At 31.6% G+C, this 15,290-nt stretch overlaps 1 protein-coding gene across 1 annotated transcript; it reads left to right on the forward strand.

Moving 5' to 3' along the window:
* The first annotated feature begins 1,408 nt into the window (after nt 1-1,408).
* On the forward strand, nt 1,409-15,148 carry LOC141301825 (protein-glucosylgalactosylhydroxylysine glucosidase-like). Its single transcript, XM_073832022.1, has 14 exons — nt 1,409-1,690; nt 2,198-2,466; nt 2,551-2,761; nt 3,287-3,728; nt 5,073-5,192; nt 5,264-5,395; nt 5,478-5,589; nt 7,844-7,916; nt 8,047-8,183; nt 11,058-11,191; nt 11,302-11,397; nt 14,336-14,433; nt 14,523-14,743; nt 14,839-15,148. The coding sequence occupies exons 2-14, from the start codon at nt 2,220-2,222 to the stop codon at nt 14,913-14,915; spliced, it is 2,100 nt and encodes a 699-aa protein (XP_073688123.1). The 5' UTR covers nt 1,409-1,690; nt 2,198-2,219; the 3' UTR covers nt 14,916-15,148.
* The last annotated feature ends 142 nt before the right edge of the window (nt 15,149-15,290 follow it).

Raw genomic sequence — 15,290 nt, forward strand, 5'->3', positions numbered from 1 at the left:
TAAATCAATACATTTGAACTAAAGTCTTCTTTTATTATATTGACAAGCGCTATCATATTATGTTTTTTATTTAGGTAATTTCTGCTTTTATAATGGCATATTTTGTTAATAATATTGTTAATAATAATAATTTATTTAATTATTTTTAATTGTTAATTATTGTATATAAATATATTTTATTTAATATATGTTTATTATTTGATTTATTTCATAACCTTATTGTAATGTTATATTCGTCCTTTTGCGTCTGCCTTTTTTTACTACTTTATATCCTAAGTTAATTATAAATTTATATATATATATATATATATATATATATATCTGATCTGACTGCAATTTATTATTTTTTTTATCATTAACTATATATAAAATAAACTAATTCCTTTGGTATATTGATGAGCGCTATCATACTACGTTTTTTATTTAGGTAATTTCTGCTTTTATAATGCAAAAAAAATCTATAATAATATTTTTAATAATTGTTAATAATAAAATAATTTATTTTTTAAATTATTTGTTAATAATTATATATAAAAGTATTTTATTTTAATTATTAATATTGATACGCTTATTGTAATCGTATATTCGTCGAAAAAACTTTTGCAGTTTTTTCTTCTGACTGCAATATTTTTTTGCTTTTTTAAGCTTTATATATCCTTTTGATTTTTTTCATATATAGAATATTTTATTATATATATAAAACCTCCTCAGAAAAAAAGATTTGTGAATTTAGTTTTTTTTAATACCATTACATTGTTTAGATCATTAGAAAAAATGGAAAATTAGCATTTTTGAAAAATGGTATTTTATGTCCTCTGTAGAGGATCTAGGACTCAGTTTTTCTATAAAAAAAAATCACCAATCATTTTTAGGTTTAGGATTATAAAACATATAACAAAAATGATTTGATATACCATTTTGTTTCATGTAATATGTGTGTGTAAAAATGTCCATAAACTGGTTTTCCCATTAAACACAGTGTATCTATTCACTGTCTCCAATTTGCATTTTAATGTGTTGCTGTTGGAACAGAATGTTTTAATAATAATATCTAATATTTCATAAGAATATTGATATATTATTTATTGTCCTATTCGATTGTTATGTCTCCCAAACTGCATAATAAAACGATTTTAGTCCTGACATGTATGAAATAATATTTGGATTTGAAAACCCATAACATTTTCCTGAGATGTTGCTTAATGACAAACAATTTGAAAATGAATCAGACTTAAATGACAATTACAAAATATTATCATATTTCCATAAGGAAGTACAATTTTGCATTAAATACGTTTTAGCCATCTTTAAAGACCAAGGAGAGGGTGTGGTCATGTGAGAAATTCACTAAAATATAATGTCCACTACAGAGGCACAAACTCCATTGCTGGGTCTCAGGAGGATATAGAATTTACAGATTTTTAAGACATCAATTTCAGCTGCTTTAAAGGGTTTAAAATAAAGATTTCAAATAATAACACCTCAAAACTTGAAACAGTTTGAAGAAATCTACATTTGCGTACTCTGAAAACCACGTATAGTTTCGTGCTACGTCGTGTTCCTTCGATAATTTCCGTTTTGATTCGGTAATTTCCGCTTGCTCTCCTTCCTGTGTTGTTGATCCTCGTCCCCAGAAAAGACACTCGGAGGTCATTATCCTGCAACCATTTTCTTTTCTTTCATACCTGAGGTAAAAAATCGTTTTAATAAATCCATTATTTATTCGTGCGAGCTGACTAGGCGCTTGTTTGACACATGTCTCGCCTCGACAATCCTTCGGACAATTTCGGCTGCTTTCGTGCGCCGCTGTTTTGAAATGGACGCGACTGAACGTCGAAAGCTATCGAATAGTATGGGGACAGCCTTTGTCGCGTCGCCGTGACGCAATCCACCTTCAAATACGCACTTCAAAGAATTGGGACGCAGCTGTAGTGTTTACGATGGTCAAAGTGTAATTATCACATAAAAGTATGAAGTGAAACTCACAAAGACATTATTTTAATGACTATTAAGCACATTTAATTATTTTTTGTTATATATTTATATATAACATAGTCATGAGGTTCTCCTTGGGTCTGTCTTTGATATAACTTTCTGTTTTATGTTTTTTTTTTTTTGTCATATAATAGTAAATGGCCTTCTTACATATAGGTCACACATTCCACCTTTCCTCATATTTTCCTTGTTTTTCTTTCAGGAGAAAGCAGACTAGCCCAAAAATGACTTCTGACCCTGTCGACCCATACATCTTCAGTTCTGACACTCTGCCCTCTGACAGTCGCTTAATGCCAGCGCTGACCAACGGCCTGCTGGGATGGAGAGTGTTTGATCCAGTTATGCATATGGCCAAGGTTTATAATGGCGAAGGTGGGGTTTGTCATCGTTGTGACATTCCATGTCCACTAGCAGTTCAAATGAAGACGGCAGAAGTGGGACAAGACACGTACAAGTTAGACATGCGCTCAGGTTAGAATGCATGCAGATGCCAACTTGCATATAATACTGCATCTGATTTTACAATACAAGACTCTCTCTTTCTCTCTGTATCAGGTATTTTCTCTCATACCGTGGTCACGCCTCGTTTTGAGGCTACTCAGGTTTTGTACGCTCACCGGGAGCAATCAAACCTCCTGGTCATGGAGGTTCTCCTCAAACGCACTGAAACTAGTGCTGAACCATTCACCATTCAGCTGGAAAGTTCTTTCAACCCCCAAAGTGAAGACATTGTTTTCCAGGATGCCCCGGACTACAAGAGTGGGAGGTACTTCTTTTATTTGAATATTTGTATCCTGAATTATAGTTTAATGCCACATAAAATAAATTAGCAAACCTTAGTTTACAAGAGTCAAGTAATAATAATTTGAGAATAAAGTCAATTTTACAAGAATAAAGAGATTTTATGAGATTAAAGTCGCAATATTTGGAGAATAAAGACGTAGAATTGTGAGATTAAAGTCATAATATTTTGTCAAAATATTAAATTATTAATAAATAATTATTATTCTCAAAATATTGCAACTTTAATCTCATAATGCAATGACTTTATTCTTAAACTATTGCGACTTTAATCTCATAATACTATGACTTTATTCTCAAAATATTGCAACTTTAATCTCTTAATACTGTGACTTTATTCTCAAAATATTGTCTTTAATCTCTTAATCTCATTGGGCTTTTTTTGTATTTATTTGCATATATTATAATCGCAATATTAGCTGAGGAGTAGTAATGGCAATATGTTTTGTATCTTTTTGTTATTGTTGTTTCTTTTTTGTTATTTCTTCAGGCATATATTTGGACAGACCATCTCTTCTGAGGTCCCAGGAGGAACCCGTCCATTCGTGCACATGATCTGGACACCCGTCACCTCCACTCTTACCCTCCCAGCCGACCAGAGCCAGTCCAGCTGGGTTTTCCTGGTTTCCGTTGCTGGTAGCTTTGAGAGCGTCCGGGCGTGTTATGACACTGGTTTGGGGCTCATTGTTACTGCCAATTTACGCCCCTCCCACCTGAGGAGCTGGGCAGAGCTTTGGAAGGGGAGCAGCATAGAGGTGGAGGGACCAGAGAGCCTGAACCGCGCTCTGATTGGCTGCATGTTTTATCTCCTCAGCTCATTCACATCTTTAAGTGAGGCAAACGCAGGATCCAAGTTTGGAGGCGTCAGTCCTGGGGGTTTGTCAAACGGGAGTAAAGAGGAGGATTACCATGGCCATGTGTTCTGGGATCAGGTGAGTTTAACACAGTTCATCTGGTGCAGCACTGGGGAATGATACTTTATGCTGTTGTTTATAAACACAGCCATTTATTAATTTTACTTATTTAAAAAAAAGTATAATTTTTTTATGATAATTGACATTATGCTACACCTGCTGTCAAAAGAAAATTAACTTAACCTAACCACTCCAAATACGCCTGAATAAAGACAACAAAATCATTTTGTGTATAAAAATGCATTTACTGTGTGGGAAAAACATTACAATTTTATGGGAAAGACATTATGTTGTTTCCAGTACTAATAAATATAAATACAGTAAATAAAAGAAATGCTTAAAAATGTTGTGATATAAAAAAAATTTTTTTTTGTGGAAACCATGATACAAATTTTCTACTTTATTTATACACAACAATAATAATTAAAAATAACTTTTGATAATTAAAAAATAAATGCTAATAATAAATAAAATAAATGTTACATAAAGGCAAAATATTAAATATATTATATAAAATACAATTTCTAAGTATTAAGTAATATGACATGTGTGTGTGTGTATATATATATATATATAGATAGATAGATAAATAGATATTTTATTATATATTATTATATTATCCATTATAAAGACAACATGTTGTTTCCAGTACTAATAATTATAAATACAGTAAAATAAATATATTAATAAAATATATTTAAAATAGTGTAATATAAAATGTAAAATAATTAAATAAAAATGAAATAAATATTTTATTTTTTGTGGAAAAAATAGAAATTATAGAAACTATGATAAAGATATTTTATTTATACTCAACAATAACATGTAACATAACTTTTAATAATTAAATAATAAATTCTAATAATAAATGAAATAAATAACTGTTAGAAGGAAAAAAGTAAGTATAAAATATATATATATATATATATATATATATATATATATATATATATATATATATATGTATGTATGTATGTATAATATCATTATAACATTTAAACATTTTTTTAATTATAAATGTGTTTGCTGTGACTTTTGATAAATTAAATGCATTTTTCTGAAAATAAAATTAATTATACACTTTTAATAAATAATCATGATTAATGTCATTATTTCCAACTATTTTTTTGAAAGCAAAGCAAAACTGTAATAATATGTTATAAGTAAATGTTCAATTATTAAATACAATTAATTAATATCTTGAATTAACACATTTACTTCACCAGTCTTAACAATGTATTTACTCATTTGTGGGTTTTTTTCTATCTTAAATGTTACTTGAACTCCCAGCCTGTTTAAAAATGCCTTTAAGATATATGATTTTTTATTTTTGTCTGTGTGTCTCTCTGGCTCCCCCCGCAGGACACATGGATGTACCCCGGTGTTGCCCTTTTTTATCCCAGTCTAGCCAAGGCTGTACTGAATTATCGTGTATCAACGATAGAAGGTGCCAAAGCAAACGCCCAGTTGATGGGCTACAAGGTACAGTGGGTAATTGTTTTTGAATTATCTGTATTTTGAATTATTAGAATTTTTTCTACCCATTTTATTAGGGATTGAAGTTTGCATGGGAGAGTGCGGCAACGGGCCATGACGTTTGTCCAGAGGACATTTATGCACAACAGGAGCTGCACATCAATGGAGACGTGGCACTGGCTTTCCAGCAGTACTTTTATCTCACACAGGTACAGACGATACACACATAAACACTGCACACCTGTGGCAGAGACACATCAGAACATCATTGGTGTCTCATCCATCACACAGGACCTGGGGATGTTCAGGGAAGGACGGGGAAGTGAAGTGGTGTGGGGAATCGCTGACTACTGGGTTTCAAGAGCAACATGGGTTCCTAGTGAAAGCCTGTACCATATCAGAGGTAAACAAGTCAAGAACAGGGCTTTTATCATTAACTTAAACTAAAACTTTTAAAAACATTCTTGTTAACTGAAATAAAGCTGAAATTTGGCAACTAAGTTGAAACTAGAAATAACTAAAAACTAAAACTGATATGTAAATGTAAAAAAATGTAAATATAAATACTTAAAAAGAACAAAAAAAAAAAAGCACATAACTAAATGACTAAAAATGAAACTAAAATTAACAATAAAAGTATACATTTTCTTTTATAAATAATAAAATAATGCTGGTCATGACATTATCAGCCATGCATGCTTTCAAATGCTTGAAATAATAAATAAATTAACATATTGTTTTGAATTAACTCAATATTACACTACGCTCCGTTGTTTCAGTTTATAATTATTATGGTAAGTACAAGGCGGGACAAAAAAATAAATAAAAAAGTTTATTTAACTAACTTAGTTAACTAACTTTTTTCCCCTTGGCAACTAAGTAACTAGAAATAACAAAAAACTGAAACTGAAATAAAAAAAATGTAAATATAAATACTTAAAAAGAACAAAAAAAAAAAAACTATAAAAGTGACAAAAGCACATATTGAAATGACTAATAATGAACTAAAATTGAAAAAAAAAAAACTAAAAGTATGAAGAAGTAACTATAAAAAAAAACTACAATAGTAAATAAATAACACACTAAAATAGCACTGGTCATGACATTATCAGTCATGCACGCATTCAGGTTCTTGAAATAATGAATAAAATGAATAAAGATTTGAATTTACCCAATATTACACTATGCTACAAAGAACTCAATATTACACTTTGCTACGTTTTGTAGCAGAAAAATAACTAACTGGAAATAAATAAAAACTAAATGTGAAATATAAAAAATTTAATGTAAATATAAATACTTAAAAAGAACAAAAAAGAATAAAACTGACAAAAGCACATAACAAAATAAAAAAAAATTAAACTAAAATTTAAAAACTAAAAATATAAAAATGAAATTTGTATAAAACTACAGTAGTAAATAACACTAAAATAACACTGGTGAAATAACGAATAAAGTAACAGATATCGTTTTGAATTAACTCAATATTACACTTTGCTACGTTGTTTCGATTTATAATTATTATGGTAAATACAAGGCGGGACAAAAAAATTAATTAAATTATTAAATTAAAAAAATAAAATAGGAATAAGTTTAAATAGAACAACAAAAACAACTAACTGGAAATAAATATAAAAAGTAAAACTGAAATATAAAAAATTTAATGTAAATATTAATACTTAAAAAGAACAAAAAACAATATTTTTTTTCTTTTGTTTTTCCAAAGTGGAAAAAACAATAAAATTGACAAAAGCACATTACACAATTACAAAAAATTCAACTAAAATGAAAAAACTACAAGTATAAAATTGAATTACATAAAACTACAATAGTTTTTACAATAAAAAAAACCTGACTAAAACATAACAATGACAAAAACACAATAAAATGACTAAAGATTAAACTAAAATTAAAACTAATAAAGAGTAATGGGGCAGTGAGGTGGTGTATATACAAATAAAATAAAATATTAATAAAATGTGAAAATATAAAAACTAAAGTCTAAAAAAACTAAAAATATTGGTAAATAAATATTAGTGAAGTCTAAAAACTAAAAATAGTACTAACACTAAAAGAACATTTGCCATGATATCATTGGTCATGCATGCATTCAGAAATAATAATAATACCTTTTTAAATTTGTATGATTTATAATTTTATGGTACCTACAGGGTGGGACAAAAACAACAACAACAAAAATAAAATAAAGCAAAATACAATTTTTTTTACTGAAATAAGTTTAAATAGAAGCTATAAAATAACTGAAAATAAAAAATAAATAAAATAAAAATAAATTAAACCTCAAAAGAACAAAAAATTGATAAAAACTAATAACAGAAACAGAAATACATAACAAATGACTAAAATAATGAGATAATGAATAAACTAAGTATATAATTTTGAATTTACTCAATATACATGTATAAAATAAAATATGAATAAACACTATAGTCATGCATGCATTCAAATTCTTAAAATAATGCTATAAGTAACATGGAGCTTTTGAATTTACACAATATCACATCATATTAGTTTTTTTAATGATTCATAATATTTTTGGTGCATTCAGGACTGGAAAAACAAATGAATGAATGAATGATATTGTTTGATATTGTACGTAAGCTCCTCAATAAGGTTTTGTGTTGATTGTCCATTAGGTGTTATGCCTCCTGATGAGTACTACTCCGATGTTGACAACTCAGTGTTCACCAATGCTATCGCCCAGCGCAGGTGTGTGTTTGTGTGTGTGTGTGTAATCTCTCATACTTATTATATTGAAAACTGAGATTATAGAGAATATTTTTCAGAACGTTCAGGTAAAATATAATATGTTTTTTCTTGTGTTCTCTCTAATGTTTAGTCTTCGGTTTGCCATCGAGTTGTCCAGTCTGTTGGGGCACATGCCTCCTCCCGCTTGGCAGGACGTTGCTGATAAGATCAAAATCCCCTTTGACCCGGAACTGAAGTATCACCCAGAGTTTGACGGATACAAGCAGGGTGAGATGCCCTCATCAGCTTCATGCTCATGTTGTTGTAATCATTATATTCCTTGATTTACCTTTTTAAACAAAGACTCTTCTGGATCCATGGTCTCATAGTCAGTGGATTTTTGAGTCGGTTTTTGGGTTAAATGCTTGAGATAAGGTCTGACATAAACATAAACTAACAAACACAGTTTGTGTGCTAAAATGCATCAGTTAGGGCTGGGCGATTAATCGAAAAGTAATCGAAATCGACATTCAGAACCTATAATCGATCAAATTTTTCCAGGTCAATTATTTCAATTACTTTCCCTTTAAAAACATTACTGCGTGTGGAGTCAGGTGACCCCGCTCCGTTCCGTTACGTTATTCCTCCAACATGTCGATGGAGAGCTTAAGCAGTATTTATACAGTAAGAAGTATTTACAGGATATACAAGAGTAATTTTATTTAGAAGAGATACTGCTTATTTTCTACTTTTAATATTTATTATTATTTTATAAATAATTTATTTTGTTTCCAAAAGTGCAAGTTATTTATTTTCACTAATTTAAGAAAAATGTGACTTTTCGTTTTAAGCAATGTGTGCTTTAATTTCAGTTGTTCAACACTGATGTTCAATAAATAATCATAGATAGTAGATAGTGTGTGCACCCTTCATTCAAATAGCTCTCACTTGTAATATGTGAGCATATTTACTGTACAAAACTTGTCAGTGAACTATGAGGGCAAAAAAATAAATATTATTTAAATATAATTAAATATAATTTTATTAATGAATAAAATAATCGTTCATTAATCGTAATCGGGTTAAAATGTTCAATTAATCGAGATTTTGATTTTAGGCCAAATCGGCCAGCCCTAGCATCAGTAATACGCTACAAAGGCAAAGTGCAGTAACTACGCCAACACTGAAACTGAGAAAAAAGCCTTTAAGTTTTTACACCAGCCAGTCAAACATGTTGTGGGTAGATTAGTGGTAATGCATTCATGTAATGCCTTCGTAGGAAGAATTTTTTTATAGATAAAAACCATGACAACTGATGTGACCGTTGACCACCAAAATGCATTCTGCATTCCATTGCAAAAGCAAAGTGCAGTATCTACAAGTTATAGTTTTTAATAACTTTAATAGTTTTATTGATGTTTGCATGCTGTGAATGTTGCAATTGCTCAGTAGTAAGCCTCAATATTAAGAGTCATCTGCTCCTTTCACAACAGAGAGTATTTTGCTCATTTTATTTAAAGGGAGTTAACTAGTTAACTGAGGTTCGGGAGCAGGACCACGCCTCACTCACCACACATCCAATCGCCGAACTACCTAACTTACTTAGTCACACCTACACATCAGCATCGTTCATCTCGTTTCTCTCGAACCCACCCTACCCAACCCCAATTCTTCTGTACAACACCCTCACTTCTCTTTCGGTTGATTGGGGGGTCCGAATCTCTCGGCCACTCCTACCGAGACTTTTCCCCCATTCTGAGTCTCACAGGGCCACCATCGGACTCCAGACCAACCTATCGTCCCTTCCCTTCTCCTCCCTCTCTCTATCCACTTCCCCACACTTACTCAATAAAGATACCTTCTAACACCTTGGTAATGTGGCGTGGTCCTTGATAGTGAAAAAGTAATTCATTCACCTAGGTTGCTTTAAAACAATAGCTAAAAAAAAATCATACAATTTAAACAAAAGAAAAACAAAAAACAAGTAGCCTAGTGTGTGTAGGCTATTCTCAAACGTGTACATTTCCTATTTATCCTATCTATACCCTTAAAGCTATAATTAGGCTAGTAATTAAAATCAAGGATTATGTATTCTTAGCTATCTGTGAAATCCAAAAAACTGATTGGCAAGATGGACTCTGACAACTGAAATGCAGATCGTTATTCTTGAATATGACAGGACAAAAATTAAACTGCCCAGTTCTAGTAAATTTACTGATTATGCAAAAAAATCCATCATCATAAAAGCAGGTGTATTTGTCTTTTAATTAGGTTGCCATTTTAAGGCTGACTTATTCTATCTAAATTCAGTTTTAATCATGTGATCTAACATGGTTTGCACATTGCCTTCAACGGAGCAGTGCAGGTAGGCTAAAATGCTTGTTTAATTTTCTAGCGGCAGGCTAGTTCATGTAAAATGATTATAAAGCTGTCATTTGCCCTGCTAGGAGTATATATTTTTTTATCTTCCTTACCCGTCTTTGGATATTGTGAAACGGCAGACCGTGTCAAAGCCAGGAAAACAAAGCTAGAATGCAGTAACATCACTTACTGTGGTTTGCCTTGGTATTAGTTTGGATTTTGTAGTTACTGACACTCTCGTTTCTTTGAAAGGGGACAAAATTGAACTAGGAGACTTTGCCACAAGATAAAACAGTTGTCACAATGCCCATTTTAAGCCTTAACTTAATTTTGACCAAATGTGTAGTTACTGTGCTTGCTTTCTCCACCCCCCCCCCCCCAAAAAAAGTATACTGACTTCAAGCTTTTGAATGGTATAGTGTATAATGTTACAAAAGCATTTAGTTTCAATTAAATGTTGTTAGAAATCCTGAAAAAAAATTACTCAGCTGTTTTAAATATTGATAATAATAATTAAAAAAAAAATCTTGAACTGCAATTCAGCATATTACAATGATTTCTGAAGGATCGTGTGACACTGGAGACTGGAGTAATAAATAGAAAGCAGTTAATGTAAATAATACAAATATTTTTCAATATTTCTGCTTTTGCTGTATTCTGGATCAAATAAAAGCAGGCTTGGTGAGCAGAAGAGACTTGTGAAATGTAAAAAAAAAAACATTAAGAATCTTACTGTTCAAAAACTACTGATTTGTAGTGTATATTTGACTTCTGAAGGTACTGCTGCATTTTATTCAATAGGAAGTCAAGTCAAGCAGGCTGACGTAGTGTTGCTCGGTTACCCGCTGACCATGCCCATGACCCCAGAGGTCAGACGCAATGATCTGGAAGTATATGAAGCCGTCACAGATCCGCTCGGACCGGCCATGACATGGGTAAGTCACACACTATGCATCAACACATTATTCTCTGTTTCAGGTGTGTGTTTCTATTATTATCTGTTGTAAGTAAGTACATAAGTCTATATATGTGTGTCTATTCGCAGGGCATGTTTGCAATGGGCTGGCTTGAACTTGGAGAGGCTGAAAGAGCCCAAACGATTCTGCAGAAATGCTTCCAAAATATCCAGAAACCATTTCAGGTACGCCTCTCTCTCTGTGCATACTAACATACTTCTAATATGATTTTCCCATACTATTTACCTTTATTTTTGCAGTATACTTTATTACATGTCCTCGACTAAAGATTTTTCTTGTTGATTAGGAGCATTCATTTTGATCATTAGTTGACTATTAGTTGCACGTTTATTAATAAACATTTAAATAATAATAATGAGCCTTTCAATTGCCTACATAGCATAATAATGACTCAAACGCACATGTTAGGCTTGTCACAGAGTAGTGATTATGAATGTGTCAGGGGAAAACAGTATGAAGGCTGTATTAACATTTTAAGAATTTATTGATAAACTAGTGATTTCTAATGTTTTCAGTTTAAGAAAGACATTTGGTTACACTGACTGATTTTTCATGTCTGTAAGGCAAGTATACACCGAATTTAGAAATTTCGCACTCCAGTTCACAGAGGCCGACACGGCAGAAAGCGCATCCTGTTTGTTTTCATTATTTTACAAAAGCGCAATGTTTCGTTGTTAATCTGAGTGCACACAAATAGTCATTACAGATTCGAAAGATGTATTACTTTTATCTGTATGATCAAAAATGACAGAGTATTTTAAAAGCAAGTGAGCACACTTGCGCCTCCGTCTGTCGTGCGGTGAGCACGCTATTATTCAGCTTCCACACTCCGCACAGACACTTCAATAGTGCACATTTTGCTAGGTTAACATTAGATTGAGCGGCCATGTAAAGTTGCTACTACATACACATTTCAGAAGAATGATAAGCGAGCATTTGGATGTCCTGTCTGATGTACTGTATTAGGCCACCCGTTAACGATCTGTCCTTCACGGACTTAATGGCAATGTTAACATAACATTGCGCTTTTGTAAAATAAGTGACTTCGCCAATTCCTGAGGATTTTTAGAAATATCTTCTTCTGTGACTAAACAAGTAATAAAGTTTTGGTGTCTTCTCGTCGTCTAATGGTTAGTCAACTATTAGGGAGCAGCCCTACATAGTACACTGAAAAAGAAACTGCTACACTGCTCAGAAATTGCTAATAAATTGACAAGTAACATTGAAATTAATTTTTAAATTTTTAATTAGAAAAATAGTATTATCTTTATTTTATTTACTGAATTATTATTTTTTTTAAATAGTGGAATTTAAGTATGCAAGTATGCATACTTCAATGCAATGCAAAACTTGACCTTGCTTTTTCAGTGCAAGATGAATAAACTCGAAACTTTTATAAAGAAATTTTCTTTACATTTAAAAAATTCTAAAAGTTACATTAACTTTAAGTGTAAACAAACCCCTCACAATAAATTTAATTTTAATAATAAATATGGTGCCACGCCCACACAAAATCATTTGTTATCTCGTAATAATGACTTCTGGCATCTCTTATATCTCACAAGTGCAGTCATTTTTCTGTATAATTTTAAATTGTGAGATATAAACTTGCAATTGCGAGAAAAAAGTCATGTAATTTTTTTATTCCGTGGCCAAAAGAAACAGAATTGCAAGATGTAAACTCATAATTTAGAGAGCACAAAGTCATAATTACAAAATATGAACCCAGAATTGTGATAAAAAGTCAGATTTTCAAGTTTATATATCGCAATTTAGATTTTTTTTTTCAAATAAAGAGTTTATTTCTTGCAATTGTGTCTGAATTGTGAGATAAAAGGTTTTGTTTTTTAACCCGTGGCAGAAAAAGTGATGAAAGTACAACTAGCAAAATATATAAATCCTGCACACTTCTCAATTAAAACTTGAAATTAGAAGTACAAAATGAGGATTTGTAGAAAAAAAAAAATGTCAGAGGATTTCAGTATAAGCCAAAAGGATACTAGTTTTTCAACAGTTAGCAGAAGCTAGAGAATATGGCTTAAAAAGGTTTATTACGGATATTTTTCTTACACAAACGCATTGCTTCACTTCAAAAGGCCTTTATTAAACCCCCAGAGCCACGTGGAGCACTTTTTATGATAGATGGATGCACTTTATTGAAGTTCAAAATCTCAACAGCCATTCACTGCCTTTATAAAGCTTGGAAGAGCCAGACAATTTTGTACTATAACTCCAATCCGTGTCAAATCAACTAAATTTCCAAAACTTCCCTAGCTCAGATTTTTGATTTTGTTAATATTTTTTCTGAGTAAAGATAGACATGTATAGTAATGAAAGCCAAAATATTAAATGTCATGGATGAATATTTACTGAGTAATCCACTATTTTGTAGAGGGAATTTTCATTTTAGATTCAGAGTCAAGTTATGGGGGTAAAAATGACTTCAGAAATATGACATTATCGTTATCTTATTTTTACACAGAGATTGGTATTTGTATTAGTAAAATCTGTTGACTTTAGCAATCTTAGTGGCATTATGTGCCGACGGTGACCATTCAAAAATGGGGAAACAGCACTTTTCAAGTATTTCTCCAAAGTTTGCATGCTTGTAACTCAAGAACTATTAAATATATTTTAATGCCCTTTTTGGTATTGGATCTTAACAAACTTTCCTTTTGGCATCTTTATTTTAATGCCCTATAAGATAATGGTCACCATTGGCACATAATGCAACAAAGATTGCTAAAGTCAACAGATTTTACTAATAAACTTTACTAAAAATAAGATAATGATGCTGCCAATCGTTCTGAAGTCATTTTGACCCCCCTGTGACTTGACTCGTAATCTCAGGTGAAAATTGCCATTTTGACCTCCCTCTACAAAATAGTGGATTACTCAGTAAGTATTCATCCATGACGCTTAATATTTTGGCTTTTTTTTCTTTCTTTTTTTTCTTCAGAGTAAATATTAGCAAAATCCAAAATTTGAGCCAGAGGCTTTAATTGTATTCATCTAAAAAAAAGAAAATAAATAAATAAAGAAGAAAGTCATATACACCTAGGATGGCTTCAGGGTGAATAAATGTTTCCACTCTTTGTGCAGGTATGGAGTGAGTCGGCTGATGGCTCTGGGTGTGTGAACTTCATCACCGGTATGGGCGGCTTTCTGCAGACGGTGATGTTTGGCTACACTGGCTTCAGGTGACAAAATCACTGCCATCTTGATGAGACAGCCGCTTGATCGCATTCAGACATCACTGTGTGTCTCATACCTGTCCTGTTTTGTTTAGAGTGCAGAAGGAGCAACTTGCCTTCGCTCCGTTGCTTCCACAGGAAGTTGGTTCACTCAGTATGAAAGGAGTGAGTTATCTTGGCAACAAGATGGATTGGTTGATAAACAGTACGGAGGTGACCGTTTCGATGTGGAATCCTGCAAAGGAGTCTGGGAGTCAGGAGCCAACCCCTCTTGAAATTGTCCTGAAAAGTGGAACTACAATGGCACTTATTCCTGGTAATAAATTACGAAGAGCAGTAAATGAAAATAAATGCAATGGCAGTGTTTTTCTCTAGAATGAATGAATTGGTTTAATGAATTATTATCCACAGGACAGTCAGTGACTTTTCCACGGGAGCCGGGTCAGATCCGTAAAGTGAATTCTGGTTCTTACTGCTGGGCTCTTTGATGATCCACATCCAAAAACACTTCATCAAGACACTTTATCAAGAAAAAACTTCTACTTCATTCCTGTTTAATTTCAAATATACTACATTTTACTGTAATAATGTACTCTAATAATGTCAAATATATTAATTTTAGAAAAATAATTTACAATGAATATAAAATAAATAAAATATTTTTGAATGTTTTTGAATAAATCATACATTTGATGAAACTCAAGTCTTCTTTTAGTATATTGACAAGCGCTGTCATACTACATTTTTTTATTTAGGTAATTTCTGCTTTTATAATGGCAAAAAAAAAAAAAAATCCATAATATTTTTAATAATTGTTAATATTTATTATTTATTTATTTATTTTTTAGTGTTTGTTAATAATT

Source organism: Garra rufa, chromosome 25, assembly GCF_049309525.1.
Source record: "Garra rufa chromosome 25, GarRuf1.0, whole genome shotgun sequence".
Taxonomy (NCBI): Eukaryota; Metazoa; Chordata; class Actinopteri; order Cypriniformes; family Cyprinidae; genus Garra; species Garra rufa.